Source organism: Malurus melanocephalus, unplaced genomic scaffold (genome assembly GCF_030028575.1).
Source record: "Malurus melanocephalus ecotype Western Australia unplaced genomic scaffold, MMel_1.1 scaffold_404, whole genome shotgun sequence".
Classification (NCBI taxonomy): Eukaryota; Metazoa; Chordata; class Aves; order Passeriformes; family Maluridae; genus Malurus; species Malurus melanocephalus.
The window spans coordinates 144,471-158,548 of NW_026623636.1; the positions used below are offsets into that span (position 1 = coordinate 144,471).

The following is a 14,078-nucleotide window of genomic DNA, read 5'->3' on the forward strand; positions in this document are numbered from 1 at the left end:
TGGGAAGTTCATAGGGTCTAAGTGCTGCTTTCTCATTGGTTTTGGGTCAAGAAGAATGAAAAAGAAACAAGGACTGAAAAAGAAAAGGAGTAAATGAAACCATGAATGCATGGGAAACAAATTAACTGGATATGTTTTACATTCTGAAATATTTCYATAATGCTTCTATGTAGTGTGTGTTTATTTTTCTTTGAATAATAATGTTAAAATGTGTCTAATTCAATTACTCTCTGCATTTGCTGAATGAGTTTTCCTTGGTGAAGGGCTCTCCTCCACTACCCCAAGCTACGAATTCCATATGATATTTGAACAGKTCCTTTTAATTGCTGATATTAAGTGTCGATCATTCTGCTGTAAGTTGGCAGCATGGCCAGAGAAACAAATTCCTCTCTCAGATACATCAGACAGTCATTCAATTAACAGCCAAAGCTTTATTGACACAGTAGGAATTCATTAAATGAAATATTAAAAAAAGCCCTCCACTGACTAGTTAAAAAAAAAAAAACAACCAACTTTTAAAGATGGTGGATTATCTGCATGTGGTTATTAAAATTATTTGTGCAGAATTTGAAATTATKGTTATGATGGAAACATTTTTTTCTCAGAGGCATAAGCAGCCAGCATTTTTGTTGAAAAATAAGTTGGACTTTGAAAAGATGAATATAATGTACACATCCTTATTTCTGTAGACCTTGCGCATTTTCTTGATTAAAAGCCTTAGACTTTATGAGTTATGGCTTTAGACTTGCTGCATAAAGAGCTTCATGCCTTATTCTGTTACAGTCTAATTTGAAAGAAAGTTCTTCCTCAAGGGTTTAAGAAGTAATTCATAAAATGGTAAGAATAATAAATATTGTGCCTTAACTCATACACTAGGATAGATAGACAGATTTTGTACACCTGGGTGTAATTTTAGTTAATTCACACAAGAGACAGGCTGAAAGTTTATTGTTTGGAAGGAGAAAAATGGCTTAAATCTTGTATTTGCAAAAATGATTATATTAGCTCAAATGAAAATGCTGCTCTATTAATGGCTTCAATAAGCTTTGCATTTGGAAAAGTATTTTAATAAAAAGTTACCTGAAGTTTACTGCAACTTAAAATATGTAAGTGAGGGAAAAGTACTTACCTTGATTTATATGTCTTTTGGAGGTGTAATTATTGGCTTTTTACTCACCTATGTAAAACAATGTACTTTTGTAAATGGATTTCTGGCCACTTTACTCCTTTTTTTTTTCCCCACATAAAAAATAAGCACTGTCAATCAAAGAATTTTAAGGTTTATTTCCTCTTTAGAAATGATTGATAGCCTTTTAGATTTACAAGTTGACAAGTTAAAGGGTTCTATTGGTATAATTATRTACTAAATTCACAGTCTTTCAATTTAAATGTCCTTTTAAAACCACAAGATTATCATACCTGTATTTTGAAAAGTGGGCCAGTCAGTTTGGGTTGGTATACAAATTGCTTCCATTAGCCTTGGGACCTATTTGAATTTAGTACAGTTTTTTAAAGTTAGTAGTACTTTCAATAGTACTTTTAAAATATAAGGTAATGGGAATGCATTTTAAGTACCACATGTGTTAGCTTGTTTTTAATGTATGGATGTCAAGAACACAAATAGAGAGTTTGTGTTTCTGATTGATTCTTTTTTCCAATCACGAGAAGAAAATTATTATTTGAATCAGAGGACTGGGAAATGCCTTTTTGGGGATGGACTCCAGGGACAGAGCCCAGTCACTCATACTGGGGCAGAGGAAAAGCTGGCAGGGAGCTGACCTTGCACTGTTGGGGGATGAGAAAAAACCCTTTTCTTTGGAGATTTTCGGGTCCTGACACTCAGCTGGTCCAGTTCTAAAGCTGAAGGTGGAGTTAAATGTATGAACAGATCTCTTTCTTTGAGAGATGATTAATTACATTGGACTTGGGTTGAAAATGAACAAAAAATGGAGGGCTGATGTTGTCCAATCTGTGGTCAAATGTTCAGACAGCTAAAGATTTTTTTTTTTAAATTTTAGCAAAAATTGAAAAGTTGAAAGGTTATACACTTATGAGTATTTGATGAGGGCAGTTTAGGACCCAATCCTGCAGATTGCTGCTGCAGCCTCTCCCCACCACTAAAGTAAAGCTGAAGTTATTTGAGGCAGAAAGTTTTCGYTATCTCTCAGTATGCTTGATGCCTTGTGAGATTGGACCATAAAATTAACATTTTTTTTTTTGGCCATTTAGTTCACAAAATACTCAGAGGAAATACTCTGTGGATTTCAAATGTGTTGAACGTGTAGGAAGGTATGAGAAAATGACTGCTAACTCWGGAGGGATTTCAGAACTGGCCTCCATTTATAATATTGCAGAATTTAGTAACTGCTTTCCCAAAGGATCTAAAGGGAAAGTGGCCATAAACTAGACTGAATTAGAGGAGAAACACATTTGACAGAACCACGCTAAAATCTTTGAACATATTTGCAAAAGAAATGTAAATTTAAACTGTAGGGATTTTTTTTTTTTGTAATCTTCTCAGGGAACAGCTATTTTTGATAATAAATATAAATAGCACTAAATTAATTTATTTGAAGAATGCTTAAACTAAGAAGCCTTGTAAGTAAACTCAGAGGTAATGAAAGCAGGGGGTTACAAACCAAGGTACTGTGGTATTTTCTGCAAAATTACACAACAGAGAGGTCAGCATGGGCCAGGATGTGAAAGGAAATGTGGGAAAAAAGGGCCCAACCATCCCGGTTCACAAAGCTCTATGATATAGTCATAAATTAGTTAGCAGACTTCTTGCAAGAAATATTTTTTCCTATTGATAAGCTAGAACAAAAAAAGAATAACTTCAAAGTGATAAAAAATGACAAAAATCGATTTTTTTTCTCCACCGAAAAAAAAAAAAAAAGGCTGAAAATATAAAAATCAACATTGGAATCGATTTTTTTTCATTTTTTTTCTCCACCGAAAAAAAAAAAAAAAGGCTGAAAATATAAAAATCAACATTGGAATCGATTTTTTTTCCCCATTTAACTCAAAAAATTCGAATGAAATTACTGTAGAAATTTTCCACATCTCTATTGGCATGGGAGAGTCAAGATGTGCTGTTGTTTAGAGATGCTGGAGAATACTTGACTGTTCCAGTTCACCAAAGCACTTAGGAAATTCTAAGCACATGTTGAARTCTCACTAACATCTGAGTTTTAAAGTGATCATATGACTGGAAATATAGCTGGGAGGTCACTCAGTGCAGTCCCCTGTAATTATAGGCAATCATATAAAAAACATAATATGCTCAAATTTGCTTTGCTGAAAGCAAATGGGTTTAAGTATGTGCTTACAGATAAGCATGTGCTTAAAGGCTTGACACRATCAGAGCTTCCATTAATGCAGACAGACCAGCATTTTCATGAAGATTAAAGTGTTCCACTTTCACCATTTCTCACCTCAGTTTTATCGGACAAGGACTAGGGAAAGATTAACTCAAACCACTGATGGGCTTGTTTTTTAAAAATTRTTAAGTCTCTTGGATCAGTTTAGTGCTGATTGGAGCCTAAATCAGTGTYGATGAGTAAAAAATAAAACCTCTGCCAAGACAAATGCCTGTATTTCAAAACAAAATTATTTATGAACCTTGCACATGGAGCATATTAAATGTATAATCCAGTCTGGAACAAGAAACGCTCTGGAATGGTTGCTACTTTTGTCTTCCAATCACCTTCCTTGTAATATGAAATCAGTAAAAACCCAACATGAAACATGGAGTATAAAGTATTTATCAAATTGATTTCATTGTGGCTTTTAGAGAAAATAATTGCTTCCTGTTTGGAAGATGGATGCAACATCCCCAAAATCTTCCAGCAGCTTTGTTGGGGGAGCTGAGTGGGAAGRTTTGGATTGAAGTCAAAGGACCAACCTCAAGTAGGGTTTGAACCARGATTTCACAGTCAGTGCTGAGCTCATGAAAGGGGATTTTGCTGTGGTGCTGCCGTGGTGTCTCAGTGCCTGTGTCCATTGCTGTGCCTTTGTCACCTCACGCTGCTGTTTGTTGTTGTTTCAGCTCTGAACGAACCCACCATTGACTACGGTTTCCAAAGGTTACAGAAGGTTATCCCCCGGCACCCTGGTGACCCCGAACGCTTGCCAAAGGTCAGCACAAAGTTTATTGTTTTATTAAATATGGTAAAGATGGTTACTGCATGTTTTTGTCTGAAAGCACAAGACTGTAAATGTAATGTCTTGGTTTGGTACCCAACCCAGATAAGCTGAAACAGAGGCAAGACCAAGGAAACCCAATCTGCAACTCCCACTGGAGATTCCTGTTGTCCTCTCAGTCACAGCCAACTCAAACAGCTCTTGCCTTCCTTAAACACAAATCTTTGTGTTTTAAAACACTAAACAATGAATATCATTTTTGGTTACCATTTTGGGACCTGAGGAGTGTTTTCATATACTGATGATGCTTTTTGGTTTTGGTATCAGTAGCACTTGCCAGCATAATTTTGAGAACTTCATTGATAATATCAAGTTAATTGGATGGGAGTCCATTGCTGCTGCGTCATGTATTGGTTTAGGATAATAATGATTATATACTGTTTTATTTCAGGGTTGCTGATATAATTAGAGCATTGTGTGATGTTTGTTCCCATGAAAATTAGTGAGTTTTTGTTGATTTTTGTTAAGTAAAAGCTGAGGGAGAAACAGCATCTTTCAGAGAGACTTTCTTGTACTGGGAAAACACTGGGACTGCACTCAGATCTGTTCTTGCTACTTTGCAGGAATTTGCAATGAGTTTTGTAGTACACTTGAGAAAGAGGTGGGGGATTTAGGTGTTGCTGGTGTTCTCAGGAACTCTGAGCGATAGTGGTGAGCTGGAGTCACTGTCTGTGGTCAGCTGCCACCACGTGTTTTATCTGCTGTGGCATCATGCTGCTACTGAGGGAGCTGGGGAATCAGAACCCTCCCTGTGGAAAAGAAAACGTGAATTTGCATCCTGAGACACAGACGAATGAATCATTCAGTTCATGTAGATCCAGTACAGCCTTTGGGACTGGGCAATASTTGTGACCTTTCTTCTGTAGCTCCCTGAGCTGTCCACAGGCTTTCATCAGGGATTGTTGGARGCTTTGATCAGTTACATTTCTAAAGTGTTCAAAAGGTGAAGAGATTTCCTGAACACTACAGCTTAATTTGTTTAATTCCTTAAAAGAAGTAAAATTCAGTATGTGTATTTTCAGGCCTGTTCAGTCTTTTATCTTTGCCTAGGAAGGCTGCAGGCTGTGGTTTTGGGGTCGTTGATGTGTTGTCCTTCCCTCTTACCACAGAGAAACATGTTGTCCTGGAGAGTTACATTTACCATTGGCTCTACTCACCCTCTGCAAGCTGTCCCTTTCCCTAACATTTGGACAGACTTGCAGCAGGACACAGCTTCCATGGCTTGTCAAATCTCATTCCAGAGGTGCAGCCCCTTCCGAAGAAAGAGAGCATCCTCCTGTAGGGACATTTTTTTCATCTCTATCCTGCCTCTGCTGCCAAATGTGCTTCTGGAGAAARATAGTTTCTCAGAAAAGAGCCAGCCTTCACTATGCACCAGGCATTTGTGAGGCCTAAAAGAAATGGTGCAAAACTTCCCTCAATCTGATTTTCCAGCTGACAGATAGATGATCATGGATTTCATTTAAATCAGGCAATTYATATAAAATAACACTTGGACAATTCTAAACTGGGTAATGTGGCCAAGGGTTGTGGTGCATCACCAACAGGAACTGGGCTCTTTTTTGACACCAGAGGCAGCAAGGGAGTCCCAGCAGCTCCCCTTTGTGCTGGTGTGGGAGTTTGGGGATGCTTCCAGACTGAGCATCTTTCCCAGGCTGAGACTGGGACCACACATCCGTGCTGCCTGTAAGCAGGCAGAAGAAAGCTTCTCCTGGCTTCATATCCTGACTAACATTTGGTATTTAAGGATAAGGTGTGAGAGTCAGGGTCAGCACTGAGTCGTCTGTCCTCTTGGCTTCATGTGTTTCTTTGTCATGTCTTCATGCYTTCTTTTAAACTAGTTTTCCAAATCTTTAAATCAAGGGAAATTGTGGTTATGTGTGCAGAGGTAAGATGGGATGGCCTAAAAAGAAAGGATTGGACAACTCAGTGAGGAAACTGGTAACACGACGAGCTTAGAGGGAAACAGGATGAAGAGAGGACCTTTTTTCTTTTTTGTCTTTGGGTAATTCCTTCTATGCCAGCTTGAAGGTTGGCCCTCAAGTWCAAGTCTCATTAATATGCCACGCACAGAGGCTGAATGCAGCAGGGGTTGGCACATGTCGACTCCTGTATTTGAGGCACTGATGGTTCAATTCCCAGCATTGCTGGCTGGCTCYAGGATCACAATCAAGGACACCGTGAGTCTCTGTGCTGGTGAGCTCTGCTCAGTGCTCTTCCCCATGTCATTAAACCAGGAAGGGCTTTGGCACKATTCCACTGCAGACAATTCTCAGTGGCTACTTAGAGGAGTGTTGGAAGCCATATGGCTCCCACAGTGGAACAGAGAGGGCAAATGTACAAGAGAAACAGCAGAGAGGAGAGCAGTGCTCAGAGCTTTCAAAGTCCTTCTCTCCATTTCCCCTGTTGTTCTCACAGTGCATCACTTTCTGTTCATTAAAAAGCTTGTGCCTTTGCACTAAATAAATAAAACAAATCCTATTTCTCTAATTGCTGCTAGGCTTCATGGGCATTATTCCATTGAAACATTACTGATGAATTAGAGATTTTTCCAGAGGTAGAAGTGTTTATAATTTTTGTGTTCATAAGGGCGTGCTGTCCTTCCCTGGACCATCAAGAGCATTCTACTCTGTGACTTATCCCTGCAGTCAAGGAGAATTTTTGAGGCCATCAAGTGAGTGTTAGCACATGCCCCATTCTCCAGAGCCAAGGAGGTAACAGAATTTCTAAAACCATTGAGGCTGTTTGAGAAGTTTGATCTCCGCAAGTTTAGAACCAGTGTTTTCAGAAGTGCTCATTATTTATGCTCAGGATAAGTGCTCCAACTATCTGCTGGAAGTAGACAAAGAAAAAAAAAATTAAAAAATAATCTCTCCTTCGCTGTGCTTCAGTAGCTGAATTCTGGTGGAGAATTTCCTCCCACAGTGAGGAGAACTGGAACACCAGGGAACAAGGGTCTTTGGTCTGCTAGATTGACAGCTGATGTACTGAAAGCAGAAATGCAATATCTAGTTTTGGAGAAAAGGGTGGGAGCTCATGTTGGCAGCTGAGCTGTGGAGCCAGCTTGACCAAAATGCTGTTCCTTCTTGTCCAGAGCAGGACAGGGAAGGCAGCCAGGGCAATGAGATGTGTGTGCATGTCTGTACAGACACCCCACACCCACAGGCACCAGAAGGACAGATAAGAGCTGGTGGGATTAGCACCCAAAGCCTGGAGTGAGATCAGGTACCAGCAGTGTGCTGGGCAGTGCAGCCTTTCCTTTCTTACACACACAGAGGCAGATCAGAGGAAACAAGAGATCTCTGGGGAGAAGAGAAGAGAAAAGGAACACGGTGATGTTAAGGTTGAGAAATGTGCCATTGTCCTGCAGGAGCAGTCTGTGGAGAGCCTGTGTGGAGCTGGGAGCAGCCCTGCACATGTGTGTGCCCCTTTTGCATCTCATGTTTGCACATGTGCACACAAATGCACACAAATGCACACGTGTTGTTGGTTCCTGWGTACACAAACTGCAGTGGAGATCACTCAAGGGTTCAGATCACAACAACATGTTGAGTCTATCAAAGTTCATTCATGTAACTACCCTACAATCCTTAAAATAAATCCCTGGCAGACACGTTGCAATTCTGCAATTTTGTTAAAACTCCGCAGCTATAGCTGTAAAACGGCTTCAACTGTGAGCTGGATTTGAAACACATCCRTGCTAAATGATTTAATAACAACAATTCCTCTTTATATGCAATTTCCTAGATTTTATTTGCCATTTTCACCACTCCTACAACTCATCACTTGTATYTAGATTAAGCAGAAGATTGTTCACTCTGTGTTTGAGAAGCAAGTCATTGCATCAACCCCCTCTGTGATCTGAAATCCTCTCCCTCCCAGTCTGTTCCTTCAGTGCTCTCTAGGAGACCCCTTATCCCTCCTGAAAGGGACCTTTACTTCTGGTTTCTCTTCATGTAGATGAAAGTGGAGCTTCTCTCTCTAGTGCACAGGGGCCTCCCTGCTGAGCTGAGAGCGCAGGGAACCAGAATCCTCCTTCTCTTCAGCTCCTTTTCTCTGGTCAGTCATTAAACCCCCCCAAGACACAGCCCACCTCCTCGTTTAGGACACTAATAGAAGACATGTGGTTATTAGGAATCAGTGGCTGGCAAAAGCAGTTGTCTTTTTCCATACGAAATCCCACCGATCTGCCCTTTATCCATCGTGACATGGGTATTGTTTATATTGCAAATAAAGGTTGKCTCTGAACGTGGGTGGTTGGCCCAGGCTTGCTAGCAGAGGTTAAAATAGCAATGAAGACAATGCAGCTCGGGTTTGCTGCTTCAGACAGACCCAATGGAAATTCCAGAAAGGATTGCCATCTGCTAACCCAACATATACTGTATTTTAACCCAAGYCAGTCATTTTCAGCTAAGAAAACASCTTTTTACCCCCCAYCCAGTGTAACAAGAGAACAGTTAGAGAACTTTTATTCTAGGTGTGGGCAGGAAGGGGGAAMATGTGAAGAGCAGCTATTGGAGTTCATCTGTACAGCAGGGAAGGCATGGGATGTTCGTGGAGATTTCTACATTCTACTGGAAAATTTATAGAAATGTGAGACCAGAGTTGAGGTTGGTATTGAACCCTCAACAGTTGGGATTTTCTAAATTTCCTAACATTTTGAGCACTCAGTTGAGAAGCTTGTTTAGGTTTCTGGGGTCTGATACTTTGTTTATCCTATAGAAAATATTCAACAAGAGAGCATCAAAGCTTTTGAGATGGTGAGGTAACTGAGAAAGTATCATTATGGGGTGGTGGATGTCAGAGGAGTGTCTGGGAATATGCAGAGACCCTGAAAGGAGAGAGCAAAGGGATGGAACTGCTCACTGAAGGGCAGAGCCAGCACACAGGGCTGGCAAGGAGCCCTTTCCTTTCTGAAGGTCAGCAGTGTGCACACACATTTCAGTGAGCTTTCTTTATAACTGGGTCAGCATTTACTCAGCAAATGATTAGAGCAGATGGTGTAATTTAGAATCTATGACAAAACTTTTAATAGATCAGGGCTAACATGATGACAAGGAGCTCTGCGCCGTTCTCCACTCCAGCTTTCTGCTTTGCCTTGGGGTAAAAACCGTGCCTGGGATTGGATTTTCCAGGCTGCACATTCCATCTGAGCGACTCGAACCACTTGTTTGAGCATCCTGTAGGAGGGATCCCCACATTTCTCTATTCCTGTATCCTCATCCTTCTTGCTTTTAAATGCAACAATTAACTGAGGATGGCAGGAAGACACCAAACAGGTAAACACGGTGCCTTCGAGGAGCAGGTTTTGAAGGAAAAAGCCACAGTTTGAAGAAAGTAACAAAGGCTGCATTTGTGTATTTTGCTCCATGGAGCTGAAAATATCTAGTAAATTGATCCCGTGGGAGTAATAAATACACATTACTTTATCTTGTACTTCATGTCCTATACCCCTGAGCCTTGATAGAACAACACCACTTAATAGACTTAAAAAAAGAGTAATTACAGTCATTGGTTGTGTGATATTTCAGCCCTTCCAGCCCTGCCTGACCTTCTAATTTAGCTCACCGTGTCTAACTAATGCATTTATATTCATCTTTTATGAAGCATGTGTAGTACAAAATTGACTTTGCAGCCTTTAGCAAGCTGTCTTACCAGGTTTAGGATCTGGTTAGTACAGCCTACAGTATAGCATATGTACATTTACAGCAGAATTTTGCATGCATATGGTTCTGATCGTCTATTACTTTTTATCCTTTTGGAAATAAAATAAAAAATATTTTTTTCCATTTCATCCTCCCCTCCCCTTTTTTTAAAGCTTTTATTCATTGCGGCATTATTTACAGCTAAACATGCAGGCAGAAAGATGCAAGCATTTTTAAAATGATTACCACTAATGTTTCTACTTGTCAGAAGTGCTTAAATTTTCCTGCACTTTGTCTAAAAACTTAGCACTTTTACCTTTTAAGAATTACAAATTTCTAAGATCTTACCAAGCTGATTTACAAACACGKCTGACAGTTTATGATGAATGATGTTGCAAAACGCACAATATGTTTCTCTGTCATTKCCATGCATGTATATATTAAGAAGAAGATTAAGAAGAGAGAGAACCCCCCTCTGAAAGAAACCCTTGAGTTAGAGAGCRCACACACAAATCTCTCTCCTGTGTTTCCTCATAACTTCCCGCTCACTTCACTCATCCAGTGGAGCACAATTGTTCTCTGTGCATTTTCTCCCACCATATGGTATCCTCATTACCATACACTAAGGGTCCATATGGGGAACTTGTGAAGTGAACTGTATTCATTTTAACTGCCAGATGAGCAGCCTTTTGCTTTGCAAGCTTAACTTAAGTCATCTGCTGTCTTTATGTTGTTATGGCAACACAGCACCAATAAAAAATTCTAATCTACTGTAAGTGTCTGGGATCACAGTGTTTTAAATGCTCCCCGTAACTGTCCGAGTGAGGAGCTTGTTCTTTCTGTGGGACAAAGGRTTATTGTCAACTCCAGCAGGTGGCAGTAAAGAAATTGTTTCTTTTTTTCTTTAMCCTTTTATAAAAAAATCCATTTTTCCTTTCCCCCCCTATCCCCTCACCTCAGAAAGTCACAGAATTACACGACATGGTCAATCCTTTACATAGCGAGRATTTGTGATGCTCAGGTAGGAATCGCAGGTGATCCTTTTAAATTACAGCTCAAATATTAAAGGGAGCAAAGTACGAAACTGTGGAGGCAGCTCATGCACTTTATTAACAAAAAATCCAGGCTTAAGCACCACTTCAGCAGGACTCTGATGCCTCCACAGCCACACAGCTATGCTCAATTTTGGAGTTGTTTTCTAGCTACATTTCCAAACTCCTGAATCAAATGCAAAGCTAATTAAGAATATCATATATTAATGGGAATAGGCAGCAGCATCCTTAAATATAAATCATTTTCACCTCCGCAGGCCACATGATAYGTTGCATCTCTGTCTCTCTGTCTGCATTGAAAGTGAACGTTTGCAGTCTCAGTTCATCAGTTCACATTAGCCTCATGCTGAATATTTAAACACAGAACAATTTGAACACACCATGAAGAGAGACAGTGACTGCACTTTCACTTGGAACAGCAAGAGCTCATCTAATAATAATTTAGTAAATCAGCCATTTAGTGGCTCAGTTGTACACTGTATTGTGCCAAATAATATTCAGTTCAACTGTATGCTGGTGAAATGGAAATTCAGACTCCAGTCATGTGGCACATTTTTTGCTCAATGGAGAGATGAAATGGAAAACCACCCTCCTGTTTGAATGCAGTGATTTATCAAAAATATAACAGAGTGACATTATAAACAGGATTTGGTTGTATGGGGTACAATCTATTCTAATTAGGCTTTTATTATTGTGGTTTGTCCTGTGCAGATTATTTGGTAATTCAGGATTTGTGTTTACCTCTTACCTATATATGGGCAGAGAGCAGATCTGTGTAGTTACAGCCTGGTTACAATCCTTTAAGGCCCAGTCCTGTGGGAAGCCTGGTGAGCCCTTTATTRCCTTATTTTGATCCCTGGCTCACAGGGAATGCTGTGCCCCAAGGAGCAATGGGGAAACACAGCTGCTGCCATGGGTGTTACTTCACAGCACRAAAGCAATACCAGATTGATTTCTTMTCCSTTTTTAGGGCTATCRGGATTTRYAGGGAATGGTTATATCTTAGASTGACTGATATAACTGGAATAAAATGAGCTTTTGGGTGCCCATCCTTGCTTCCTGTGTGCTGACTGTACCTTTTCTCGCCTGTATCAGTGTCTCTAATAAAAGATATTACCTCACCCTACAAAACCTGCCTTGGTTGTAACCATAGACCACTGTAACTTCAGCCAAACAGCAMCACTTCAAGGCTGTCTCTGATGAAGATGAGGGAGAGAGGGTGTTTTCCTAGAAAGCGTGTTGTGAAGTTTAATTTGCYCCCATTAAAGTGGTGCTTTGAGATCTCTGAATGCAGGGCATTGCAGAAGTGTGAAGGAATGTCTATAATCTCACCTCCAGTTTCCATTCCTGGCCTAGTTTTAGGTGTTCTGTGGTGGTTTACGTGGTGATGTAAAATATGATTGCCATGTATTTCTCACAACACAGCCCCATTGAGGAGCAGAAAAAGCATCCTCCAAACCCTCACGATGCCATTTAGCARAGAGAGCTGGAAGCAATAGGATGCCTCTTGTCGTAATTCTTCTAAGAAATACAGAGCCTCACAATCTMTACCCAGCTGCTGACGCTCGAAAACTCGAGCATTTTGGTAAAATGAATCAAGCAGTAATGTTTCTTTTATGAGATCCCCTCCCAGGAAGGGAAGGTTTGGMACCATTTGGAGATCAGGCTCAGTGATCCATCATAGCAAAGGCAGCTGTCCTGGAGTGTCTCCCAGGTCACCCGATCGAACYGGTGGCTCTTACAACTGTATTATTGCTTATGGAACAGTAATTGAGGCACCATGGTTAAAAATTACCTGGTCTAATAGGCAGTGAACAATTTGCACTCAATACAATTATAAGCCAAATCATTCATTTCATAACACTTGGACTAATTTATTTGTTGACCTTTTAATATCCATAGCTCTTCAGGAGTATTAACTGCAACTTGGACAAAATCTCTTGTTCATTTTACATTCATTGATTTTTTTTTTTCCATTGAGGCAATAACAGTTGTTTGASTACAACCTTTTCTTTCTGCTGTAAAAGTCAATCATGTAACTTATGGTGATATAACTCAACTGGACTGGAATGTCCTCTAAGTACAATAGCACAATCTCAACCTACTCGTACAGACACAGAAATACATTTTGGATTTATTTTAAAGAATGTTTTGGAATACATTTGTGACTACACATAACAAATGATACATTTGCTGAGAGGAGAATGRAAAGAAGATGCATTTTTTAAAGCAGTGACATATATATTTAAAACATTTTTTGTTGCTATGCTATGGGCAGTCCAAGATACAGGAATTGTRAAATTTGTTGATTTTGTTCTTTTTGTGAAATGTTGCATAACTTTCTTAAATTCATGATTATTCAACATTTATACTTGCTTTGGATATTTTCAGCTGATTTATAGGACTKTAAATTAAAAMTAATAACATCAGAAAGAAAATACCTTTTGTTTCTGATAAGGAAACTGATTTTTTTTTTTTTAGAAAATCTGATAAGAGCTACTTTGTTAAAGTTTTCTTTCTGAGCTTAAATCGCTTTGTCCAATAAAATACTGGGAGTCATTTGAACAGTTATAAAATATGGTTGTTACACATTTGGTATTTTATTCTTCCCTAGCAATTACCACTTGTATCTACCCCTACTTTCTGCTCTGTCTTTCCATTTCAATTGGGTCTGAAGTGGTCCTTGGCTGTAATGAGAATGCCCCTTTCAAGAGACTTCTTTTAATCATGGTGATGATAAAATATAAGTGAAAGTGGTCATTTGTGGAGGTTATGAYTGAGCAGCATTTTAACTGTAATACTAAAACCTACCAACATTATTCCAGTCTCTATTTCAACATTTCAATGCATCCACYCTCCACAGAACAGACTGGAATATTATTGTAGGTTGGAATTTCAATRTGTTTTATTTTTCAGTTTCCTTCTGCTACTAAAAGTAACCTGAACTCTCAATTTCTGACTGCTCACGCTTCCTACTCGAAGCGTACAATCCAGAAAAATGAAGTTTCACGATCTTAACAATAGGAAGAACTATCAAAAAATCTTACATATCCAAAACAACAACAACCCAAAAAACCCCTAAAACGTAACAAAAAATCCCAAACCTAAAAACTCCTTAACCTCAATACTGAACATCTGCTTTAAAGTATTGTAGATGCTCATACAAATTGTTTGGTGT

The 14,078-nt window shown here is 39.4% G+C and overlaps 1 protein-coding gene across 1 annotated transcript in view; it reads left to right on the forward strand.

Moving 5' to 3' along the window:
• Positions 1-14,078, forward strand: part of LOC130581355 (transcription factor COE1) — a 91,822-nt gene that overhangs the window by 60,791 nt on the left and 16,953 nt on the right. The window contains exon 5 of the mRNA XM_057379411.1: positions 4,049-4,137. Within this exon, the coding sequence (XP_057235394.1) occupies positions 4,049-4,137 (89 nt within the window). The remainder of the gene's footprint in view (positions 1-4,048; positions 4,138-14,078) is intronic.